The sequence below is a fragment of the Schistocerca serialis genome, chromosome 5, assembly GCF_023864345.2.
Source record: "Schistocerca serialis cubense isolate TAMUIC-IGC-003099 chromosome 5, iqSchSeri2.2, whole genome shotgun sequence".
NCBI classification, from domain to species: Eukaryota; Metazoa; Arthropoda; class Insecta; order Orthoptera; family Acrididae; genus Schistocerca; species Schistocerca serialis.
The window spans coordinates 510,438,187-510,464,416 of NC_064642.1; the positions used below are offsets into that span (position 1 = coordinate 510,438,187).

General features: G+C 42.5%; 1 protein-coding gene across 1 annotated transcript in view; it reads right to left on the reverse strand.

The window, feature by feature from the left end:
* The window catches only part of LOC126482036 (odorant receptor 43a-like), a 53,580-nt gene extending 38,866 nt beyond the window's left edge, over nt 1–14,714 (reverse strand). The window contains exons 1-3 of the mRNA XM_050106009.1: nt 13,768–14,714; nt 9,433–9,532; nt 2,993–3,094 (exon numbers count right to left, since the gene is read on the reverse strand). Coding sequence (XP_049961966.1) covers nt 2,993–3,094; nt 9,433–9,532; nt 13,768–14,714 — 1,149 coding nt within the window. The remainder of the gene's footprint in view (nt 1–2,992; nt 3,095–9,432; nt 9,533–13,767) is intronic.
* Between the last annotated feature and the right edge of the window lie 11,516 nt (nt 14,715–26,230).

Sequence of the window (26,230 nt, forward strand, 5' to 3'; positions counted from 1 at the left end):
GTCTGAATGTTGAAGGTTGTTCCGTAATGTTTTCCGTAGTATGGAGGAAACTACATCTTGACTTCAATTGGGAAGTGCCTGGAGAGGACCCATAAAGGCGATGGACCTCTCTGATGTCCGGGGATGGGCTACTGCTACACATTAGATCTTTTGGAATGGAGTTGATCTCATTCAGCCTGCAATGAATCTGCAAGTCTCGCTTAAGGCGAAGTCTTACCTATCTGCCATAACTGGAACTGTACCAGATAGGACAGGCAAATTATCGTGCAGAGTAATTGAGGTGTAACGCATACATTCTCAGAACACGAGGCTGTGACCCTTAAATTGTACCAGCTCGTTTCCGGTGGATGTTGTTTCTTGCTGATGCCTTTCTTTTGGTGTTAAAGCATTGGGTTTTGTAAGTTAGGGTTCGATAAAAGATGACGTTAGGGCTGTGTTCTAACTGGGTATCTTCCCAGGTGTATTGAATGTGTATGTTTACCATGTGTAGTGTTGCCAATTGTTATAGTGTGTTTATCCTCAGTCTAAAGAAAAATCCCCCAAACAATACAACCACTACTGTGCACACACAAACACAAAACAATAACACTCATAACATGACTAAGAGAAAGAAATGGTACAGTGTGAAATAGAAACACAAATTAACACTCAGTGTAGCAAATATGCTAGTAAACTAGGATTACAGACCGTTTACAGAACAAGAAACACGCTCCGGTCATATTTACAAACAGCAACCGAAAACCAAATAAAGTTGATGGAGTAGGTATTACAAGTTGGAGGTTCAAAAACGCAAATCATAGTATCTTTCAATGACTGGAAGAAATTTCAAAACTAGGTATAAGGAACATACATGAAGATGGAAGTATCAAAATATCCATTCTACCTTCACTTAACACTTGATAAAACTTGAGCATGAAGCATCTAATCTGGAACAGAACATAAAAGTTGTTTGTTGGCGTGAACGATTACAACAAAAAACTCCTAACATTACAGGAATACAATGAGCCCTGGCAATGAACAAGAAAGTAATTGCTGACCAAGTCATTATAAACCATCACTTGTTTATCATGTTAGCCACTAAAACATACAACATAAACAGATAAAATAATAATTTAATATCTCTCGACTCTTGTCCCTCTCTCTCTCTCTCTCTCTCTCTCTCTCTCTCTCTCTCTCTCACACACACACACACACACACACACACACACACGAAATATCTACTCCGTCACACCACCACACAAAGAATAACACACACACTCAGATGACACTCACCCACACGTAACAGCACTCGCACATACGTGACAAATGAACAAATATCATGCTACACATTAGCACAACAACAGGCACAAAAGACAAATGATAAACACACAATGACAGTTGGCAACACTACTTACTATAAACGCACACATTCAGTACACAATGGAAAGTGGAAACGAAATGTTAAAATAAATGTGGTCGATAAAACGCCGAAAATCGGCCAGCTGGAGTATGCAGACCAACTAAGCACACCTCTAGAACGACGCACGTGGATTGACATAATCAGAAATCGTAAGTAACACCAAAAGATAATTTAACCTCACGAAACTGTGCTGCAAAAGTTGTTTCTAGGCTGATAAAACAATACAATAACGAGGGAAAACTTAACATAGTAAAATTTTTGTTAAATACTATGGAATGTATTACAGGCCACAGAAGATGCTTCACAAATAAAAGAAATGAAACGCGTATGGCAGAAAACAAACTGCCTTTCATTTAGTTGCAAAGACAGAACACACTTCCATGAATTTTAAACATGCATTTGAAGGAAGTAAAGAACATACATCAGTGCAATATTATTAAAATTTTTTAATGATGGTGAACTGAGTAATATGCAATGTTTCTTGTTGTTTAAGAGCAGATGATTTCATAATAACATCATTTTTCGCTCAGTCTGTGCTCATAACATCTGAAGATTTGTATGAATACGCCTTTACAGTAGTGAAGAATGACCTTGCACATAGGAAAGTCTGATGCTTTCAATCAGGAATATGGTAAATGGATTTAATCACACTGCTTTCACAGATACAGGTTAAGTACATCTGTAAGGGGAATTTTAAAATTTTATTGTTGTTTGGTCTAGATAAATAACCCATTTAATTTCTGTGTATATTCTATCTCTACTTACTGCATGTATAAACAAAATGCAAACAACTTGTAATTTTCAGTGTTTGAATGTGTGGGATGTAGTGCATAAATTGTATGACGAGTTTGATAAGTGATGATAAAGAGTTTGAAAGTATTACGTCAGTTAGTAGGATAAAATTAATTAATGATTAGTTTTATTTGCGGAAAGCGGCGTGTAATTACTTACGAAAACTGTGAACGAAACAGCGTCGTCGTTGTTGATCAGTAACTTCTGTTGGGATAACAAACTCGTATTACTACTGGAACGCTTATTATGAGGCTTCCCTGAACGGTGAGAACGTTTTAGATTAATTGGGAAATGCAATGTAGCAGTGGAAACTTCAATATAAAAGTGGAATAAGCTTAACTGTTAATACAAGCGTGTTGAGCCTAGGCATTGTTAGGAAGTGTGTTAAACTAAATTACTCAATAACACGAAGTAATATGATTTGCACTGTTATTCTTTTAAAGCGGCATTTTACCATTCATAACACTTGTAAAGTAAGAAACAGCTGCTTATATTAGACAACATTCTCAGGTTCAGTTAGTAATGAAGCAATTTGTTGCAGTAAGGAATCCAAAATCTTAAACTTTTTAATTTCCTGCCACCAACATCTTGCATTTTGGGAATTTCCTGCCACCGTCATATTGGATGTTTCGGTGACTGCAGCGCCAAATAGCGACAGGTATGGGAAACTTTGCATAGGCATTCTGTTCTAGTTCATCTTCAACACTGACTTTCACCTCTTATTTTAGTGGCACCGGCTCTCGTACATTTAAATTGTTTGAACCTCGAAAGAGAGGATGAAACGCAAATGATTGGCCTCACCTGTTGCCGCACGCTGTGAGCCCCGAGGCAGTAGAGCAGCAACTGCGTGCTGACTGCAGGCGCGCTCACCAAAATCTTCAGCAGAGATCCACTTTCAGCGCTCTGTCAACAAATCACGTTTCCATCACTATTTCTTCGTATGTCATTCTGTCAACAACCTTCAGAACGCGCAAAAAGGATACAGATAGCTAAAAATATGAAAATTGAAAGTGGAAATCGGTATGCGTATAAAACAATACTTTTTAAATTAACTACGACGTTTAGTCATAAATCATTGATTATCAACGGGAAAAAATGAAATTACGTAATTAATATTTAGTTTGTCTGCAAGTACGTACACATTAAAATAGTTGTGCCACAATACCGTAGCACGCGGCTAGGTGGGCTAAAGCAGCTCACTAATAAAGAGCAGTATCGTACAGCAATTTATTTTTCAGCATTTGAAGAACAACGCTTCAGAAATCCACGCTGATGTGGTGGGAGTGCACAATAACAAAAAAATGGCTCTGAGCACTATGGGACTCAACTGCTGAGGTCATTAGTCCCCTAGAACTTAGAACTAGTTAAACCTAACTAACCTAAGGACATCACAAACATCCATGCCCGAGGCAGGATTCGAACCTGCGACCGTAGCGGTCTTGCTGCACAATAACAATGCAGCATCATACGATACGGTGATCAGGTGGTGAAGACGCCTATACTCTGCTCAAACATCTCTGAATGATGAAGAACGAAGTAGCAGACCATCTATCTCTCAATAACTGGGAATCGTAAAAGAAGCGGAGGTTCTGGTGCTCGAAGACCAGTGGATCACTTCTGAGAAAAAAGGTCAGTCATGGATCAGATTCCAACATCTTGCACGTCAGTTTGAAAATGCGAAATGTTGTAGCCTGCGGGGTTCCGCGGAGGCTCACACCCCGACAAATCAAGGCAACGGCGGAAATGAAGCTGTATCAGTCCCGAAACGATTTGGGAGGCCGTCAAGCGCTGCTGGAAGCTTTGAGCACTACAACGCCCGTTCTCATTCTGAACAGGACACCATCCACCATCATACATGCTGTCTCTTTGGGCTATCTAATTCCGTCTCATCTCTCGTATTCTCCTGGCGTGTCAGTCTGTGACTTCTTCCAGTTTCTTTGGATGAAGATACAAAGGCTTGCCAGCATTTTGCCGGCCGCGGTGGCCGTGCGGTTCTAGGCGCTTCTGTCCGGAACCACGTGACTGCTACGGTCGCAGGTTCGAATCCTGCCTCGGGCATGGATGTGTGTGATGTGCTTAGGTTAGATAGGTTTAAGTAGTTCTAAGTTCTAGGGGACTGATGACCTAAGATGGTAAGTCCCATAGTGCTCAGAGCCATTTGAACCATTTTCAGGAAAAATACCTGATGATTTTCGAGGTGGAACGTTCCCTGAATAGCTAAACTACAGACTTCTACAAGCAAGGTCTCCACCAAGACAACCATCGTTGAAAAGATGTGAGAATAACCAGACGAGAACTAACAAGATGACCAAGTTTCTCGGTTGTCGCTTGATAAACTTATGATCACATCTCACATACTTGGCAGTTCTGCTGATACTTCACGCATGCTACGCGTGTACTCATTTATGAACACGGAAATGCACTTTATGCCAAAGATTTTTGTACAACATTTTTGAGTAGTCGTTTTTCTGGTGAAAGAAGATGTTAGCATGAGGAAAAGCCCTAAGCCTGGCTGAGAACTGAGAATCGAACCTATGAATATGTTGTCTGATAACCACTTCGAATGAGGCTTGAACTGAATGGCACAACTGACTTTATTGTTCAAGGTATTGTTTTATACCTGTATTTTTGTTGAATATTCCGTTCCTTCGTAAAGATAACAGTACGTATTTGCCCTTGAAAGTGACCAAAGTTACTTGAAGAGTTGGCTCTATCTTTGACTGACAGACTGACCGATGTGGATAGCTGGTGAAGTCAATGGATTCGTATTCTGGAGGACTGATCTTTCAATAACCGGCTCACCAACCAAATTAAAAATTTTCGTTATTTGCTTAAATCGATTAAGGCGAGTGCCATAAAAGTTCCTTTCAAAAGGAGACAGCCGATTTCCTTCTCTCCACTTCTCTTACCTAAGCTAGAACTTCGATTTTCATGACATTGTCGTCGACGGGACTTTAAGATTTAATCATCTTGACTTCAAATTTAAGCAATATTCCTCACGCTTTCGCTGGATCTTCTTGAGTGTGATCGTGCTAACATCTTCTAGCTTACGTCCACGCAAATGGTTTCAATCAAATTTGTGATAAGTACATGTAGTGGTTTTTCTTGTAGCTATCTGCGTGGGTGCGTCACGTATCTGAGTCTAAATTACGCAGAATTTGGGACAAATTCAGGGGAAATTCATCTATCTGCCCATCTTCGTGACTTATGCCTATGCAAATGTTTTCTGAATATGGTATCGCCTGAAGACCTGGAAGGAGGTCACTGTAACATTGGCCGAAACGTTGGTTTCTCCAGTATAGTTTTTACATTATGACGCAATACCGTATTCAGAAAACTTTAATGTCAACCGACTCTGCTGCGAAAATCTTTGCAGTTTTCATACCGATTTGTACATCTAAAGTTCATTTGCCTAGGGAAGTCGCATTCCTAACGTTTCATTGGTATTTACGAGGAGACTTCAAAAAGTAAGTTACAATTATTGTGGTAGGGCAAATAACTTCTATTGAAAGCTACACTACACTTCAATGCCACACAGATACGTGACACAGTTTTTCCACACTGTAACCAAGTTTCGGTAAACAATGGCTGCAGATTTATTCCAATGGTTCGCCTCCTTGACGATAGAAATCCGCTCTTTGATCACGGAGCCATTCGAAAATCGCTGTGTAAATTCCCTCATCGTCGGACAATGTCTTTCACGATGGAAATCATATGGTGTAAGATTCATCATCCACGCCTGTGTGGCCACTGTCATTTGGTCCATACACCACCAGAATTTAATAGGGCATCTTTGTGCAAGTCAGGGTTTTGCCATCAAGAATCGTACTGTTCCGCGTACTTCAGCTTTGCAGCAGGTTTCCAGTTACCGCGCTACTTCCCTCCTGCACTGTGCTGTACCTGTTATCGATACCGCGGCAGAATTGTGATTGCAGAAAACACAGAACGTGTACTCTATTTTGACACTGGACCATTATGGTATTAGCGTGGGATGATATGTGTAACTTACTTTCTGAAAGACATAGGTATCTTCCCTTAGTTATCAATTGCAAACTCGACATCTTTGGGACGAACAGCCTGTCCTATTCCTTGGCTTCGTTTACATTAGTATCAATGTAATGACACTCTTTTACTGACGACATTACGGCTATCGCTCTCAAAACCGAAAGTGGCGAAATATGGAGCGTTAAAGATTTCTTTATGCTTCAATTGCATTACCGCATTATATTGCCCATATAATCGATATGCTCTAAGCGACGCTACAAGATTTACTTAAACTTACGACACTGTCGAATTATTATTTTGTGCGGTAATGCTTGTCTACGACATGTTTACTCTGTTCTGCGACCACAGACATAAATTTGGCGAACCCTTAAACTGCGAATTTTTTTCTTGCAGTTAAACAACTGTGACGTGCCACTACGTAGCTTTATCTGCCATGGTACACGGTAACTAGCGATCTTACCATTTATTTCATAATGTCTCTGACAAGGAACCCCTTTAGTTCGAAGTCACAAGTTCAGTCTTTAGTAACGCTCATTTGAAAGTTTTATGTTAGCGACTAAGACAGGAAATATATTTACGAACCTTCAGCATGCTGAATAGCTTGGGTCAGAAATTTCTGTTAATCAGTAGAACGAAGAACCAGTCCAAACTTGCAAATTTTATTTTTTTTATTCACTCGAAGACTTGTGTCGGCCGAGACTCATTTTCAAATCGTCGTCCCGAAACTAGTTATCGAGCGAACAAAGAAGTAAAATTTGCAACTTTGGCCTTGCGTTTCGTTCTACTGAGAAAATATATTAGCTGCTAATGACTCACCATGTGTTTGGGGAGGGCAAACAGAAAATGAGTGTCTGGGAGCTGCTGAGATCAATCTTCTGTGGGATGTGTGTATTACAATTCACAAAATGGACATTGTCGGCATTCAAGAAATCTTCAAATCTAACCGTTAGCTTGCACCATGAACGCCGAATGAAAAATGGAGCGCCGCAGTGATCACAAAGATTCGCACCATCAAGATCGAAGGCGAACCCCTCGGGAGTTACTAACCGTGCAGGACGTTCAGCTAGGTATTCACTCTTAAAGAATGCAACAGTGCATATAGAAGCATATTGGTGTAACGGGGCGATGGGAACTGATGGAATGTCACGGCATGCAACCGAATGCGAAACAGTCTGGCCGGCTGCTGTAGCCGAGCGGTTATAGGCTTTTCAGTCCGGAACTGCGCTGCTGCTACGGTCACAGGTTCGAATTCTGGCTCGGGCATCGATGTGTGTGATGTCCTTAGGTTTAAGTAGTTCTAAGTTTAGGGGACTGAAGACCTCAGATGTTAAGTCCCATAGTGCTTGGAGCCATTTGAACCATTTTTTTGAAACAGTCTGCCATGGAGCTTATCGTCAAGCCGGATATCCTTTAGGACTTAGCTACACAAAGTTCGATAATATGTTTTCCAGGCTCCGAAAAAACAAACATTCATTGGCTGGATTTGTCCAGTGTTTCCAGCTGGTATGAATTGCAATATAACAGTCTTTTACGCTAAAGGAGACCAGGAATCAAGCAAAATCAAGTTATTTTGACCAGCTATTGACCAAAAGCAGTATTCATACCATAGTTGTAGTTCTCTTAACCCCATTTGCCCTTTCAAGATCACACATCACGCACACAGGAAAGAATCTTATGGAGCAGACCACCTCCAACTTCTCGTAGCACAGTAAATAACTTTCCATCCAATTTACGATCCATACAATCAGTCAACGTAATTGTGTACGAATGCATTAGGGCATTGATGTTAGTTGATCTTGATACAACTCTCTTGGTGTCTTTAATTTTCAGAGCTCCTCTCATGCGCATTTCCTCTTCAGATCCCGACTGGTCGGAGTTGAAAAAAATTCCTTTCTGAATGAAAGGATAAGTTTGTTTATCTCATCTATAAATTTTCGGGCCGATTCCGCTGTTTGCTATGCCTCATCAAGTTGACGCTTTGCTTGAAATTTCGTTATGTTTTGTCCTCCAATCCTGTAGCACTGTCTGAACCATCCATTGCTTCACTTGAAATGACGGAAATCTACATCGTGCTCAATTTGATGTGCATAATTTAGTAGGTCACTAACATGAACATCGTGCAAATTGTATCGAGCGTTCTTGAAACACGCAAACACCACTATTTGTATCAAGTGCGCCTTATCCTCTCTTGAATATTCGTAGTTTCTCTTACGCCTTAAACGGTCATATTGCTGCGGACTTACTCGAAATCTGTTCATAAATTATTATATTTTTACTGTGCTGAGGATGATATTCCATTTACGTAATTATGTTTAGTGCTCCCTTCTTGGACAACGATTGCCCTTTACCACGTTTCACTGGAGACGGCTCCATGTCCGACAACATGAAGAACTACAGGACTCAACAACTGTTTCAAAATCACTTTCACTTGTGAAGTACATATCATGGCCCTCAAGGACATTTTCTGCACAGTCGCGCGTATACGCCACAACACTTTCGACTGACTCATCTTGTTGTAGATATATGAATGTCTGGTTTGTTCACTGTTGTCATTGCCCTGCTTTGTATCAACACCTGTAGCACCTGTTGTGAGTTACTCGTCGATTAAGTAGTTCAACGACGCTTCGTAGTGCTGTGCTCACGATTTGATACTTCCATTCCCGTCCCCTGTTGCCATTAGCAACCAGTACTGTGGTTGCATGGTAAACTACATGTGGGGTGTCGAATGCCGTAAACATCTTTGACCTCGCACTCAAGGAGTTCCTTGTGAATCATATAGAACATTTAAGTTATTACTGCAACGAACACTGACTTTTTTATTGGAAACTGCTTATTATTAGATCATATAACGCTAATATTACATGTCAATACGATCTTGTAAATTCGTTATGTAAAATCTAGCAATTAAATTACTGACTTACTGTTCACTGTTCTTCAGAATAATTGTTAAGCTTTCTAAGAGAAATAATAAATAAAAAAATCTTGGGATTCATATTGAGATTTCCCGATTAACGTTCCCATAGGAGCTCACTTTAGAGACTTGCAGTAGACATATTTCCTGAGATAACTTCTGCCTTCTTCGTTTCTGTGGCTGAGAATAGTCGCAGCAAGATTGTTTAAAGCCGTATAATATTTTTGGGAATATTATCCACTTCTAGATCTTAGACAACACTTCGAAGTTTACGAGTATCATATTTTGCAATAAGCGGTGACGTGAATTTCCAAGTGGTACTTACATAAGCTGCCGGGAAAATGAGCATGCAGCCGTTGAATACTCCTAGAGCCAGTTGCATCATTGCGATGGGATTCATCACTTTTTCTAAATGAACGATGAACCTTAAAAAAGAAAAAAAATATTCAGTTTGCCAAGGAACAAGATTATGAAATTCTTAGCATGTTCCGTGGGTGCATCAACGTATTGTTTCATACACCGTTACAGAATTCCCTTCAGAGGTAGTGCACAAAGAGGGAGTAGTTATTAAATACTTTAACGAACATTAGTACCCCAGACTGTAAAGGATTCTCTTCTCTGGGTTAAGCTACATAAATTTTTTGAAACATGAAGAATATAATCAAAAAATATTTATAGGTCACTATTAGGAGAAAAACGCGGTCGGATCCTTCTTTTCTGCTTCAATCCAGAAATGTTTCGGTCCTCTGGATCCTCACAGCATGATTGTTAATTGCTTAATACTTGCTTGAAGCATATAAAGCTAAAAAAATACACACAGCTATGAGCCTGGTCCTCAAATTCTCAAAATATTTCCACAATGTGTATCTTAGTTCTACATTTGATTGTTTATGGACCTCTCTGCCGTATTGGTACAACTGTTCACTAAAGTCGGTCGATTGTATCTGTGAGTGCTTGTACTTTAATACACTTTATGTAAAACAATTGTTAAGCCTGAAATGAAACTACTGCAAGTCGTGTTTTTAGCTGTTTCTCCATTCAAACGCCTATTTAATTTTCGTTCGCTCTCAGCCTTCTTCGGAGTGAACGTCCACGTCAGACTTTTGGCAGTAGAATTTATGTTGCTTGAGTGTTCCCATTTATAAAATAGGAAGTATTGTTTAAGATCAAATGTGTGTCGTCAGAGCCACATTCGTCAGAGTTACTTAAATTATCTACCTTCTCCGTTCCCTAGTCACAGAGTAGGCCGAATATTCTTTAATAAGTCTCTGATCAAATTTTAAATATTCTTTGGGCCATGCTATGTGATCTCCACATGACCATGTGTACTGATTCACACGGTGAAGGGGAGGCTGTAGTGTTCTGGCTGATCTTTCTGCATCACATATCCAAAAAGATTCAATAAGAAACAGTAAGACATCTTTCTCAGTAAGTTAATTAACTTTACGTCGTCGTTGACTACAAGAATTGAAGGCTAGAATTCTTAATTTGCGTCACTTCGAGTAACAGTCTGAGAACTGAATCAGCTCAGGATGCCATTTCTTGTATTTGACAGTGCTGAACATTTCTCAACCACATTTGGACGTCATCCTCTTAAAAGTAACTTCAGTTGTGGAACTGTATGGCAATATAAGGACCTGTTGTGTTCTTTTGTAGGGAGATTTGAAAGCGAAAGAAAGTCATTAACAAAATGAGAAATAGGGGTACAAGAAATTACACGTGAGATCGTCTTGCACTGTCAAGAGAGGAAACTGAAGACAATCGACATTGCCGTGTAATGGGTCGACGTTTGAAAAGCAAAATGTTGTGGTATTTCTTAGGTTTCCTGAGTGGAAAGCGAATGCATATGCTGCGTATGCGTTGGAATCAGTGTGCTGGTCAAATGTGGACTGGATAAATTTCCGAAAGTCATCAACCTGGCGCATTTACACCGGGTAACTGATTTACTTAGTTATTCGAATGCATGCTTTCGAACGCTATTATAGTTCCAGAATGAAATTTTGACTCTGTAGTGGAGTATGCGCTGATATGAAACTTCCTGTCAGATGAATGATGTGTGCCGGACCGAGACTCGAACTCGGGACCTTTGCCTTTTGCGGGCCAGTGCTCTCCCGGTAGGTCACTTGCCTGCAAAAGGCAAAGGTCCTGAGCTCCAGTATCGGTTCGGCTCACATTTTTAATCTGCTAGGAAGTTTCATTATTATAGTTCTTCGCATTAATGGTGCCACATACCATTATACAATTATTCGTGAATCATTTATGCAGAGGCATTCTGTGATACCTCTCCTTCAGAACATGCGAGATGTGAACGGGAAATACGAGTAAATATCAAAAACATTTTCAAAATGACTGTTGAGGAGAGCCTCAAAAAATGGGAAAACAACAAATCAAATACGAATAAATGGATTTAGTTCTAGAGACACTAGAAATGATAAAATCAGAATTAGTCTAAAGGGTCATAAGGGACTAAAAATTAGCTTGCAAAGTTTTTCTTGAGGCGTTCGTAACTTTCTCTGGAGTTATGTCTACCTGCTTAGTTGGGTGGTAACATGTTTGCCTCTCATGTACTGGGCCCGGGTTCGATTCCCGGACGCGTTGGAGATTTTCTCCGCTCTGGGACTGGGTGTTGTGTTTTCATCCTCATCATCAGCCCCAAGTCACCCAATGTGGCGCCGACTGAAGTAAGACTTGCACTTGGCGGCGGAACCCGAATGGGAGCTCCCGGCCAACAATGCCATGCGGTCATTTCATTTCATTTCTGGAGTTATGTGCTGCGGCGAGATTTTTTCATGGAATTTTAATCACCACCTTGGCAGCAAAATCATTTTTTTTACTCTGACCTGCATAGGGGAAAATTACCATAGCAATAGTAACGGAAAAATTTAGGAAATCATTTTTCACACGTACTCCGCGAGAGTGAGACGATCGAGAAATAGTCTGAAAGTAGTTCTGCCAAAAATTTAAGAGCGAATTGCACAGTTATGATGTAGATGTAGACGTAGATGCTGTCCTCGCTCCTCGCCATACTACGTAACACACACAATTCAGTGTAGCGTGAAACGTCCGACAGGCTAGCACAATCCTCAGAGAACATTTTCCTCTTCAGCTACCGAGGTCGAATGCACGACGGACTGTGCGTTCGCGTGTGTAGGAGACCAATGGGCTTAAATCGGGAGTGGGTATGGCCACGAAGCAATTGGCCCATCTCTCTGATCCAATGTCAAAAGGATATAGATTCACTGCACACTCAGATCATTCATATTCAGCATGGAATAATATTGTGCTGTCAATGAGCTATTCCCTTTTCAGGAACGCTATTTAAGATTTATCGGTTTAAAAATTGTGTACTCTTATTCAGATAGAATAGCATTTACAATTATGGTCCTGTATCTCCATTTAAGTTTTCGATAGGTTCTCAAAATTTCACAAAGCAACTAATACCTAAATAATGTCATACCTCATCACCTTCACAGTCCTTACTGGAACTGCTCCTTGTTGGTAGATGCTATTATTATTACTGTTTCACGTGATTTATGGACTGGCGCAATCCGTTCAAACGCCAAGTTGTGAGAGTATAATAGGAAGGTGAATTCGATGTTGGCAAGCAGTCTGCTCCGCAAAGTTAGAACGAAAGAGTAGCCGAACTCTCTGCCCCATCTGTCGGACCTATCACAGTGAAGAGTGTGACGTGCTCTATTTGCTTGAGGCAATGTGAGAAGTACTGAAACTGATCCCGTAATATCTATACCAATTCTGATCATGGGGAACATTACTTTAGTCCTTGACAACCCATTACAGCTTATGAAAAAATTATTCCTCTCCGAGGACGTCATCCTGCGCAATCACACAATCGTGCGTTACTTACTTCGGTAGATACAACGATCTTTATTTGAATGGTGTATTAATTACTAGCAAGAACTGTTTTGTAATAAGAATTTCGTAAATTTAGTAACTTGTCGCAGTGTCCATGGTGATATACATCGGAATTAAACGTGAAAAATTTGCTTGCGGACCAGAATTTCAACTTGGAATTACTGCTTATAAGGAGCGATCGCGGTAAGCATGAGAAGTCCTATTCCTGGTACAATTCTTGTGTCACCTTACAACATCCTCTCGACGGCGATATCATTGCAGACAGAGCACAACTTCAGTCTGGGAATGGAACGGGAAGATGGAGAAGCAACAATCACGGCATTTTCGTTAAGTGGTTTAGCCATGGAAAACCTAAATCCAGGTCGTCCGATTGAGAACTGAAGCGCCGTCCTTCCAAGTGCGAGTCCAGTATTTTACCACTGCGTCACCTCATTCAGTGTGCTCTTCGATGAGTGGGGAATGTGAAGCAATTCTCGTTTGTCATTAGTGCACATGGAGTATCCCTGGTTCTAGATTAATAGACAAGTCCTCTGCTACTGTTTCCTCGTTTGGTGCTACTCCCAACATGGGAGATTCCATGCACGTAAGACTTCGGGATGTAAGAGGGAGTCATCGAAGACAGCGAGAATTTGAACGGGTTCAGGAGACGTCGTCGGATAGTCTGTTGGCTAAGGTGACTTTCTCGCAAAGAAAAGAAATTCGTACTGTAGCCCTGGTACTGGAACATATTGTCATGAATTACCTTAAATGTAAATGGTTTGAATGATATCTTCTTGACGTTATGTACCTTGTGATATCCTGGTGTGTATGGATGCAGAGGCATAACTGCTTGTACAGGTCTTCCATTACCAAACTATTATTTCCCAATTTTGACTCTGACGAGTTTCCACCATCATTTCGGGTCAGATGTAGATCAGCAATGCGTGAGGCCATAATTTTTAGCTGAGCTGCTATGTGAATCATAACTACTGTAAAAAAGCAGTCCATATGCACGTTGATTAAAGCGATGAACGTCAGAGAGATAGCCTGTAAGGCGTAGGACAACTCGTACAGGGGGAAGGCGGTCGTGTTCGCCATTGGGAGTTGCTGGAGGGGTAGTCTCTTGTCGCCTGGGGACGCAACCAGTGGTGCAAGAATCCATACGAAGAGCAGAGAGACGTTGTACGCGTCCAGACCTTTTGAGATGCGACTGGCGCGCTGCCGAGCTTCCCTGAAGATCGCTTCGCGACACGGCTGGCCCCGCACGTACTCCGTCTGTCGCTTGACCAGCGCATCCAACCAGCGCACCAGCTGACACAAGCTGCCCTCGTCACGGAGGAAGATCGCCACCTTGAGCACGCCGACGATGATCACCGACACGTTGGACAGCGCCAGTGTGTAGTCTTCCAGTTCGCCTCGTAAAGTGCAGAGGTTGATGCCGGCTTCGGCAATGTGACCCAAACATAGCGTGATGATGGTGACAGTAAAGATGCGAAACAATCGCGAGCCTTGTAGTGGCCAAAGACCGCAGACACTCAGGAAACGCACGTCGTACTTGAGAATGGAGTCCGTAGTGTACTGCCATGTCAGTGACGTCGTTCCTTGAGTATCCAAATCCATGACGAAAAACGGCCCAAATCGTAGACTGTTACACTTCTGAGCTCCTTCCTTCTCCCCACCGTTCACAGTCCCAGTGCGAGCACCACTGACGTGAATAGGACGGCACTTCTGCAGCATCGGCTCCCTCCCCCACATGACTGCTCTTCTTATAAACGAAGAGTGCAGGATCAATACTGAAGACTCTCAATGTTTTTATTACAAAATCTGCTGACAGCCAGGTAGGTCTCACTGCACCTTAAAGAGAATTTCTGAGCTGCGTAATAGAATCTCTGAATTAAATGCGTATGACGATTTACGTCACTTCCTCGTGCATAACATCCACCGAAGGTTGTACCTGAAGTGTTGTGTAGCTCATCAATAAAACCACACAAATGAAATCAAATGCCCCTACAAATAAGTAATAAATTACGGTGTGGTGTTTGCCAGCACGGTTATTACAAATAGTATTCAAAGGGAATATTGCTCTCTCCGCACAAATCCCGTTTCTCACAGTGTAAACGGGAAAAGTGGTCGGAAATAAATAATTAATCAGACTCGATTAAAACTACGAGTAATTGCAAGTCAGTTGTAAACACAGCTTAAGTCCCTCTAATTGAATCAATTGTCTAAGCTACTAAATGAATCATTTTGGGCTTCTGGTTTCTAATTCATATCCAAGACGTGACGTTCCTCAGTATCGGTAAACTGAATCTGTATTATAATAGAGATTCCACTTTCCCGTTCAGCAGAGTAATTTAATCGTAGGACAGACTGTGACATGATAGCGGGGAGGCAGGAGTGGTAGAAATACGTATGTATAACTTCACTCAGCGAACGGCTTTCAGAAATCGATTGCCTTCCAGGGATAATATGTAGCCTACTGCCAAAACTCTGATCTGTCTACAGTAACGTTTTGCGTATAGCACATCTTGTTGAATTTCTGGCAACGTCTTTGCTAATGGTGCCATTGTTCCAGGAAAGTTCTTGGTAAGATTTGGCATCATTCTGTAAAATGTTAATCTCGCCTTGGAGGTTAATATAGAAGTACTGTAAGTTACAGTATATGTAGAAGAGAGACATGCGTAACCGCAAATTGTGTTATTCGTTACTGTGTGTTCATTATTAAAAGACACAAGTATATCGAAATCATCCTCCTCTTTCTTCACAAAGGTTGTATGTTATATAAGAGTTGTGCACTTGTCAGTGCAAATTAAGAAATCTTATAATGATATAAAAAACGCTAAGCTTCAGCATTTGCATATGGATGTTGTACTATTGACGCATACTCATGAATGAACAATCTTTTCTTTTGTAACTGGGATTCTTTTCAAGCTGATGAAGACCATTGCAGTTTCAGAGTCGCAGATAGTATGCCGTCAATCGTCAAAGAATTGTTTCTAAAAACTGTCAAAGGAACAGCTTTCGTGGTCTATCTTGCAACCCCCTATCTTCTATCTACGTCATATGTTACAAGAAACGTACTTAGAAAGCTTTGTTGGTATCATTTCGGCATGCAATCTCAAATTCTTTTCATTCAAAAATCTTTTTCACTTTCACTACGTATGTTGAGTAAAATATGGAGCGTAAGTACTACCACGTAAAAAGTTCCTCAAGCTAAAACTCGAACTGTTCAATTCTAGAAATGTCACGACAGGACTTCGGGTTGTCATTCGAAAATTATTCAGAAATACGGAGATACAGATATTTTGTATAACAGCAGAAGATGATGCTTAAAACTCAGGCTCCATTATATCTGAACAGAATTTTCTGAAAGGAGATAAAAGATGATGAACAATGAATTTCGGTGAGTTGCTACAGTAGACTCATACTGTCCTAGTGCTCTTTATTCTGTACTTCGTTCTGTCTGACGAGCGGCAGTCTGACACTGCTTTGTTTGCTTCATCCTTGAGGTGCTACCGTGTTGTTTTCCTCTGAAGTGCCAATGAAGGGTATTAGTCTATATCCTTACCACATCGATGTTTGTGATTATGACATGTGAAATGTAGGTTGTTCGTGTTATTACGGAAAGGTATTAGAGGAGAGTTGAAAGCTAGAAATAGCACATAAAATTGCTATCGAATAGCACCAATTGGATCTGCGAGCTTAATTTTCCTAGTTACTGATGTGAGATCGTAGACAACGGTGTTACATAACATTACAACAGTGTTACATAACATTACTGTATCAAACACCGAAAAGAATAAAGGATGATTAGGTTTTAACGTCCCGCCAAGAATCATGTCGTTAGAGACTGAAGAAAAGTTCTGATTGAACAAAGACACAGGACCGAAAGAAAGAACCCTGCTTCAGCTATAGAACAGCCATGACATGCAATTAAAATTGCTACGAACCAAAAATAGCCACGGCAGTCTAAAGTTTTTCACTTTCACTACGTATGTTGAGTAAAATATGAAGCGTAAGTACTACCACTTAAAAAGTTCCTCAAGCTAAAACTTGAACTGTTCAATTCTAGAAATGTCACGGTAGGACTTCCGGTCGTCATTCGAAAATTATTCAGAAATACGGAAATATAGATATTTTGTGTAACAGCAGAAGATGATACTTCAAACTCTGGCTCCATTGTCATTTTTACGTTACAATTAATTTCAATGTGTTCTATCACCTTTAAACATTCATGTTTTTCAGGAGGTCGTGCCCCACAGGTATTCTATACACTGACGGAAAAAAATCACAACACAAAGAAACTTTTCGACATAAACGGAGGTTGGCAGGAGTGTTCTACATCTGAAACATGATGCCCAGTCGCGTTAAGAGCGGTGCTGGTAGCGCCGCTATGAGGATGCAACTAAGGTTTGCTTTCAATACACGGTGTAACAGTTGTTAACGTTAGGTACCTTTGAAATTGAACGTGGTGAGTTGATGTTAGTCAAGAATGCCTCTAAGGCTACATAGACGCCATTATTAGTATCTAACTGAGTCTGAATGAAGTCATGTAGAAGGGCTACAAGAAGCTGGATGATCCTTCTGAGATACTGCAGAAAGACTGTAACCACTGTACGTGATTTCTGGCAGCGGTGGTCACGAGCATGTTCTGTAGCAAGAAGACCGGGCTCTGGACAGCTATGTGGCACTACCGAGAGGGAAGGCCTTCGTGTTAGGCGTAAGGCCCTGGTGCATCGTACTGCAACTGCAGCAGCAATTTGAGCAGCAGTTGGCACCACAGTGACACAACGAACTGTTAAAAATAGGTCACTTCAAGGATAGCGCCGAGCCAGATGCCCTGTAGCGTGCATTCCACTGACCCCAAGCCACCGTCATTTGCTGCTTCAGTGGTGTCAAGTAAGAGCGCATTGAAGGGCAGGGTGGAGTTCTGTTAGTTTTGTAATGAAACCTGTTTCTGGCTCGGTGCCAGTAATGACCGTGTGTTGGTTAGAAGTCAGCCAGTTGAGGGCCTGCCACCAGCCTATCTGTGTGCTGGACACACTGGATCTACACCTGGAGTTGTGATCTGGGTTCCAATTTCGTGTAAGAGCAAGGGCACTTTCGTGGTTATCCCACACACCCTGGCTGCAAATTTGTAAGTCAGGCTGGTGATTCTACCTGTTGTGCTCCCATACATTTACAGCATTCCAAGGGGTGTTTTCCAACAGGAAAACGGTCGTCCACATACTGCCTTGAAAACCCCACATGCTCTACCGAGAGTCTACATGTCGCCTTGGCCTGCTCGTTCATCAGCTCTGTCTCAAGTCGACCACATACAGGACATTATAGGACGACAACTCCACCGTCGTCCACAACCAGCATTAACCGTCCCTGTATTGGCCGGCCAAGTACGACAGTCAAGGAACTTCATCCCACAGACAGACATCTGCCACCTGTACAACACATTTGCGTGCTTGAATTGAACATATTGACGGTTACCCCGGTTGCTAATGTACCAGTATTTCACATTTGAAATGGCTTATTCCGCGCTTACATTAACCTGTGATCTTGTAATGTTAATTATTTCAATTTGTTCTCTAGGCAAATGTACTCCTGAAACTCCTTTACTCCAAAAAATGATTCAAATGGCTCTGAGCACTATGGGACTTAACTTCTGAGGTCATCAGTCCCCTAGAACTTAGAACTACTTAAACCTAACTAACCTAAGGACATCACACACATCCATGCCCGAAGCAAGATTCGAACCTGCGACCGTAGCGGTCGCTCGGCTCCAGACTGTAACGCCTAGAACCGCACAGCCACTCCGGCAGGCTCCTTTACTCCACATTAATTATTTTTTGATGCTGTGATTTTTTTCCCGTCAGCGTATCTAACTGAAAAATGTCATATTACCGCCTTGAGCTGCTGGTAAAACACTTTGTTTAGACAACCAGTTTCGAGCTTCTGAGCATCATACCAGTGGAGTTGTGGCGTCATCAGGATGCCAGCAGTCGACTCAGCGGTCTGTGTCCCTGCCCACTCAGCACCGCTGGGCGTGAGCCATGGGCGGAAAGCTGCATGCTTCTCGCTGGCATGGCTGAGATCTCAGCGACAACAAGTGTACTTGATCTGCCGTCCAAATCTGCAGCCCTCGCCTCAGGATTCCGGTATGTGTTGGGATCAGGACACCTGCCCACAGTAGCGAGCCATGGAATGGCCCGCCGCTGGCTGGCTACGGACCCTGCATCTGCCTCACAGGGTCGAACCAGTGACGCGCTGTGGACTGGAATGCTGGCGCCCCATCTACTGCTGCATGTAGCTGGTGGTGTGGCATGCCCTGCTATCGAGGAGAGTTGCGACACTTGAATGAATCTCGTTAGAATCCTACAACTATTTATATATGGCTGTGCACCTCTGTTTTGCTATATGCGCCGTTTCGGGTCATGTACTCATAACATGCTGGGTTGGCCAGTGGGCCCCTTCTCCCTGTGATTTGCGACATGCAAAACCGCTACATACGCTCTTTCAGCAATTTTATGGGCCTGTGGCCTCTATTCTACTTCGCAACTGCTGGTATGCGTAACTCACTGCAATCCAGCCCACACCTGGCTGTGACTTGTGCTCAGACTGTTGCACAAAACTAACTTTCCCTATCCTAAACGGTGGTGCCGCTACTAGTTAAACAACTGAAACTGGTTGTGTAAATAAAGTATTTTACCAGCAGCTCAGGGTGAAAATATGACTCTTTTTCAAATTAATGTTCGTAAGAACGTCTCCTTGTTCAGTTGACTGAAATTAATTTGTAAATAATTTTAGCAGCTGCTCAGAGGGATAATATCACATTTGTGTTTGAGAGAAAGTCTTCTTGCTCTGTTCTACTGCATAACAAGTTGTAAGCATTCTTCCTGACAATTTCTGACGTCTTTGTGGTGAATGATGCAAAGATGTGACAAATTTTGGATGCAACAAGTACGTATAGTGGATATATATTGCGGATTTTGGAAAATACCTTATGCCGCTTATCACCACTGGGATAAGAAATCGTGTACTATTTGTGACAACTTTGTAGTACTGATAAACTTTTCTGAAAAATGTCTGTGCTTATTAATTTTTTTGTTTCAGTAAGATGAAACTAACTATGCAAATTGAATCGCTTTTAAAAGGACTCTAGAAAAGTTATGAAAGAAATGTAAAACCATAGTGAAACTCGACACGGGAGTGGCACTATTGTGACATATCCGAGACAGACGAGATCTTGATTGGATTGGATCGTTTGGGGGAAGAGACCAAACAGCAAGGTCATCGGTCTCATCGGATTAGGGAAGGATGGGGAAGGAAGTCGGCCGTGCCCTGTCAAAGGAACCATCCTGGCATTTGCCTGGAGCGATTTAGGGAAATCACGGAAAACCTAAATCAGGATGGCAGGACGCGGGATTGAACCGTCGTCCTCCCGAATGCGAGACCAGTGTGCTAACAACTGCGCCGCCACGCTTGGTGAGACGAGATCTGGAATCGAGAGTGAATGGACGCAACTGTGGCATTCATACGGCGGCTCGGTCGCGGCAGATTGGTGTAATGTGGTTTGGAGCGAGGTCTGAAAGAACTGTCGTAGCCCTGTTCCTCCGCGGTGCTGATGGCACTTGCAGTGGCCTCCAGTCACAGGCTTTAGAGGACGCGTCTATATGATTGCTAGTACAGGGGGAGGCTTTAGAGAAAGTTTACATAATTTGTGTCATAGGTATTACCCTGCTGGAATAAGCCCGCTTAGTAGTTTCCATAAGGGCCCACCCTCTCTTTTCCGGGAGGGAACCATTAAAAATAAAATCAAATAAATTACAAGAACGAACGGTGAGGTGCTCTTTCTTATAAGTCAGTGGGGTCTCGGTCTGTGCATCTCTTCTGTAGAGAAAAGTCTAACACGCCTGTGACGCGTTAAAGAGCAGTCTTCACCATGTCTGCACAGCAACAATATCTGCTACCACTCCGCTTGTGCATCTCGCCAGAAGTAGCAGATGAGTACGTGAAAGGTGTTCTTTTGTCCCAGTCTTCTCTAAAAATATTCACAATAGATTAGGAGGTATTATCTGTAATCAACTCTTTAATCAACTCTTTTGTTGGTTATTATTTATTTATTTAGCGTATGGCAAGTACAAATCACGTATGAAAAATCTAAAAGTACATAACACACAAAACAGTTACAATATCACAAACAAACATCTAGGTTAGAAATATAATCGATTGCACTATTAGTCGCATCCATGAAGTCCCTTGTTGGCCCAGGGTAGGCCCTCAGAGGGCATTCTACCACGATATGGTGAATTGTCTGCCTGTCAGCGCCGCAGTCGCACTGTGGTGATGGCACTATGCTCCATTTGTACAAGGAGTCCGCACAACGGCCGTGGCTCGTCCTGATCCTGTTAAGGGTAGACCAGATTTTGCGGGGCAAGTCAAAGCCCCGAGGTCTGTTAGATGTTCCAATAAGGTGTTAACCTGAGGCGGTGTCTTTTCCTCCCATTCTTCTCTCCAGCGGTCCTCAAGAATAAAAGCGTTCTTTACCAGATCTTTGGCACTTGCGAGAGGGGGGTGTCTGGATTTCAATCTATCTTTTGTTGGTGTAGATTAATGACTACCTATTATTGGTAGTTGATGATATACGAGAGCCATTCGATCAGTAACGCAACACATATTTCTTCGCCCCTTTTCGGTTGAAAAAATGCGGAATTAGTTGTTAGACATCGTTGAATACTCCCAGTTCACCCCTAGAGTTTCAGGAACGTCCAGTAGTTGGCAGCGCTGTACGTAGCTTTCAAAATGGCGGGTGCATTCCAGGCAGTGAGCTGTCTTTGAGTTTCTTTTGGCGAAGACCAGAACATCGCAAATATTCATGGGCGCTTGTAGAATTTCTACGGAGACCTTGCAGTTAGCAAAAGCACGGTGAGTCTTTGGGTGAGGCGTCTGACATTATAGCAACAAGGTAGCGCAAATCTGCCCGATCTCTGAGTGCTGGCCGGCCACACACAGCTGTGCTACCCTCAGGAAATTGAAGAAACGACATCAGCGTGTTCTCCTTCTCCATGACAATCCAAGGCCTCACACAAGTCTGCGCACCCCAAAGGACCTCACATAACTTCATTGAACTGCTTTTCCTCATCCACCCTACAGCCCACATCTTGCGCCTTCCGACTATAAACTCTCTGGCACGATGAAGGATGCACTCTGCGTGAAGCAGTACATGGGGGGGGGTTACTGATGCAGCAGCAAGACGTTGGCTGGCTCCGACATTGACCATTAGAGTGGTACCATGCGGGCATAATGACTCTCCCAGTAAGCTGGAGTAAGCCCGTCGCATTGAACGGAGATTACGTTGAAAAATGAGGTTTTGTAACCACAAGAGTGAAGAATAATGTGGTGTATTGGAATACTGAATAAAATCAACCAGGTTTCAGAGAAAAAAGTGGTGCTTTACTTATTGAAAAACCCCCGTAGTTTGAAGAACCGACTTCCAAGTAAATTTTGAGGTCAATTCTCAAATACATTCAAAGAATTTTCAAAATTCTTTAAAAAGAACCACTGAATTTTGATACACGGAAGTCATCGACGTTTAAAGATAGACGAACAAAAGGAACTGTTTTCATAAACAGTGAAAAGTTTAAGAATCGTCTACACCTAAGAATAACTTCTATGCTTTAATTCAGTTATCATAAACACTGCAAAAACTCATTCAAACAGTACATCGGTGTCCTAGCCACAGAAACTACGTACCTTACATGTTAAATGAAATTATTGACTATTTTCATAGCATGTGTGGTATTGTATTATGCACTGCCTGATGTCATTTCTGTTTTGCATAGTCTCTGTCGTGATTCGTCTACGAATTGTAAAAGGAATCACTGTTGTTATTGTGTTGCGTTCAGGATTACTGGCCTGTACAGTGCATGAAGTATTACCCAAGACTTAAAAAAGATCATTGTTTGATGAATAGAATGAGTCAAGATTACTACGAGAGCAAACCTGCAAATTTTTATGCCTGTACGATCAGTAGTGTCTACCAGCGCACCCTTGTGTTACCTGCAGTCTTAATTACAACAGTTGAAACAAAAAGCGTCTTATATGCGTCGTTTAGAGTCATTCGTATGAATTTTACTTGCTTGGAGTGGATGTATTTCATGGTGCAATTACCGCGCATAAGCTTACCCTTTGAGCAGCAATGGTTTCTGACCCAAACCACCATTTTACTAACTTCGTTTCGAAGTACCAGTGCCTTTTGCGTGAAAACACCGACGCTAGTGCGAGACAGAGATGTCCAGCTATATACCGAGGTATTTCTACGAATGTAGTGCGTTTTAGCGGTTACTTACAGTCAGTGCTTTATTTCTAAGAAAAAGTTTGAGGGTACTCTGACATTGGATATAATGCAGTGAAAATTACTTACACTCCTGGAAATGGAAAAAAGAACACATTGACACCGGTGTGTCAGACCCACCATACTTGCTCCGGACACTGCGAGAGGGCTGTACAAGCAATGATCACACGCACGGCACAGCGGACACACCAGGAACCGCGGTGTTGGCCGTCGAATGGCGCTAGCTGCGCAGCATTTGTGCACCGCCGCCGTCAGTGTCAGCCAGTTTGCCGTGGCATACGGAGCTCCATCGCAGTCTTTAACACTGGTAGCATGCCGCGACAGCGTGGACGTGAACCGTATGTGCAGTTGACGGACTTTGAGCGAGGGCGTATAGTGGGCATGCGGGAGGCCGGGTGGACGTACCGCCGAATTGCTCAACACGTGGGGCGTGAGGTCTCCACAGTACATCGACGTTGTCGCCAGTGGTCGGCGGAAGGTGCACGTGCCCGTCGACCTGGGACCGGACCGCAGCGACGCACGGATGCACGCCAAGACCGTAGGATCCTACGCAGTGCCGTAGGGGACCGCACCGCCACTTCCCAGCAAATTAGGGACAATGTTGCTCCTGGGGTATCGGCGAGGACCATTCGCAACCGTCTCCATGAAGCTGGGTTACGGTCCCGCACACCGTTAGGCCGTCTTCCGCTCACGCCCCAACATCGTGCAGCCCGCCTCCAGCGGTGTCGCGACAGGCGTGAATGGAGGGACGAATGGAGACGTGTCGTCTTCGGCGATGAGAGTCGCTTCTGCCTTGGTGCCAATGATGGTCGTATGCGTGTTTGGCGCCGTGCAGGTGAGCGCCACAATCAGGACTGCATACGACCGAGGCACACAGGGCCAACACCCGGCATCATGGTGTGGGGAGCGATCTCCTACACTGGCCGTACACCACTGGTGATCGTCGAGGGGACACTGAATAGTGCACGGTACATCCAAACCGTCATCGAACCCATCGTTCTACCATTCCTAGACCGGCAAGGGAACTTGCTGTTCCAACAGGACAATGCACGTCCGCATGTATCCCGTGGCACCCAACGTGCTCTAGAAGGTGTAAGTCAACTACCCTGGCCAGCAAGATCTCCGGATCTGTCCCCCATTGAGCATGTTTGGGACTGGATGAAGCGTCGTCTCACGCGGTCTGCACGTCCAGCACGAACGCTGGTCCAACTGAGGCGCCAGGTGGAAATGGCATGGCAAGCCGTTCCACAGGACTACATCCAGCATCTCTACGATCGTCTCCATGGGAGAATAGCAGCCTGCATTGCTGCGAAAGGTGGATATACACTGTACTAGTGCCGACATTGTGCATGCTCTGTTGCCTGTATCTATGTGCCTGTGGTTCTGTCAGTGAGATCATGTGATGTATCTGACCCCAGGAATGTGTCAATAAAGTTTCCCCTTCCTGGGACAATGAATTCACGGTGTTCTTATTTCAATTTCCAGGAGTGTATAACTGTAGCATCCAATACCACCCGTCTGCATTTAGGCATGATGTCATCAACATGTCGAACTACAAAAGAAATGGTTTCAGACTCTTCAGTTGACTTTGCAGTTCAAATGAAGCCGGCGATAATGAGAAACACCCAAACATACAAGAGAATGTGGTATCGAACACTTCAGTTTATATCATCTCAAATGAAGCATGTGATTTCCATCAACCCCTGAACAATAAAAGAAAATGGTATTTTACACTTCAATTGACCTATAATACACCTCAAATGAAACAGGTGAGTCTAATCAACCCTCCGACATACAAAACAATACAAGGAAATATTACCGAACACATATTTTAACCTATAAAACACCACTAAAAGACATAATACAACAAAGACCATCCACTCATATCATCAACAACAATAGAAACTACACTACAAAAATCTTTTGTAACCTTGTTTGGCTCCCGAAATAGCATAGATGATGGGTGGCATCCGGTGCTTCAACTGACCCAGTTTTTAATACAGCTTAAAATTTATTTAACTATAAAACTACAGTGTAACTTACATTAATAGCATTACAACAGTTTCCAAACTGACTTCAGTTCATGGCTGCTGTAGTCTTCACGCCCTCTTACTTTACTCTTGCTATCAGTAGCAAGATGTCTGCCTTTCATGAACCAATAGCGTACATAGTCCATGGGCTGGAACAACATCAGAGGAGGACCAACCAACATCGTAAAAAAATTACTTTGTCGACGAAAAAGTTTAGGGCTATGCATCCCCCAGCGTTCCCCCGGAAAAACAGCACTGATTACAGTGCTTAAAGCAGCAGCCGACGCAGAGATTTTGCTACGTGATCGCGGAAGGCTGTGAAGGAGCTTCTTTTCTTTTCTTTCTTTTTTTTCGGTGGTCATATTGAGAAGATATTTAGCAGTGAGGATAGGTCCACCCAGAGTTATTGTAACGTAAATTTCAGTTTGTACTACAGCTTTTATGACTGATTTCGACATGAAATCGCTGGCACAATACGTACTTTCATCAATTTTGTAATTTGATATATATTTACTATTTTAGAGCCGTTTTTTGCTTGTTACTTAGCTCTATAATTTTATTTACGCATTATGAATTCATTAAAGTGTCGATATGTGGGATTGTATCTAGGAAACATGTGACATTGCTTTGAAACATATCACATGAAATGAAGGATGATTGGAAACTATATTGCCCCAATGGTTCCAACGTGGATCTACCTCCTCAAAACATATATTTGTGAGCTTTTTGTCAGTTTATTCTTGTTTTCATTGCTTACTAAGACAACAAAAATTAATTATGTGAAAAATATTTAAATTAGATTTTTTCGTATTGTTTGCACTCAAAGGGTTAGCTAATAGCCTCGTATTCTAGTATTTTGCTACGATGCCCTCGTCGCCTAATGAGGCTGGCAACCG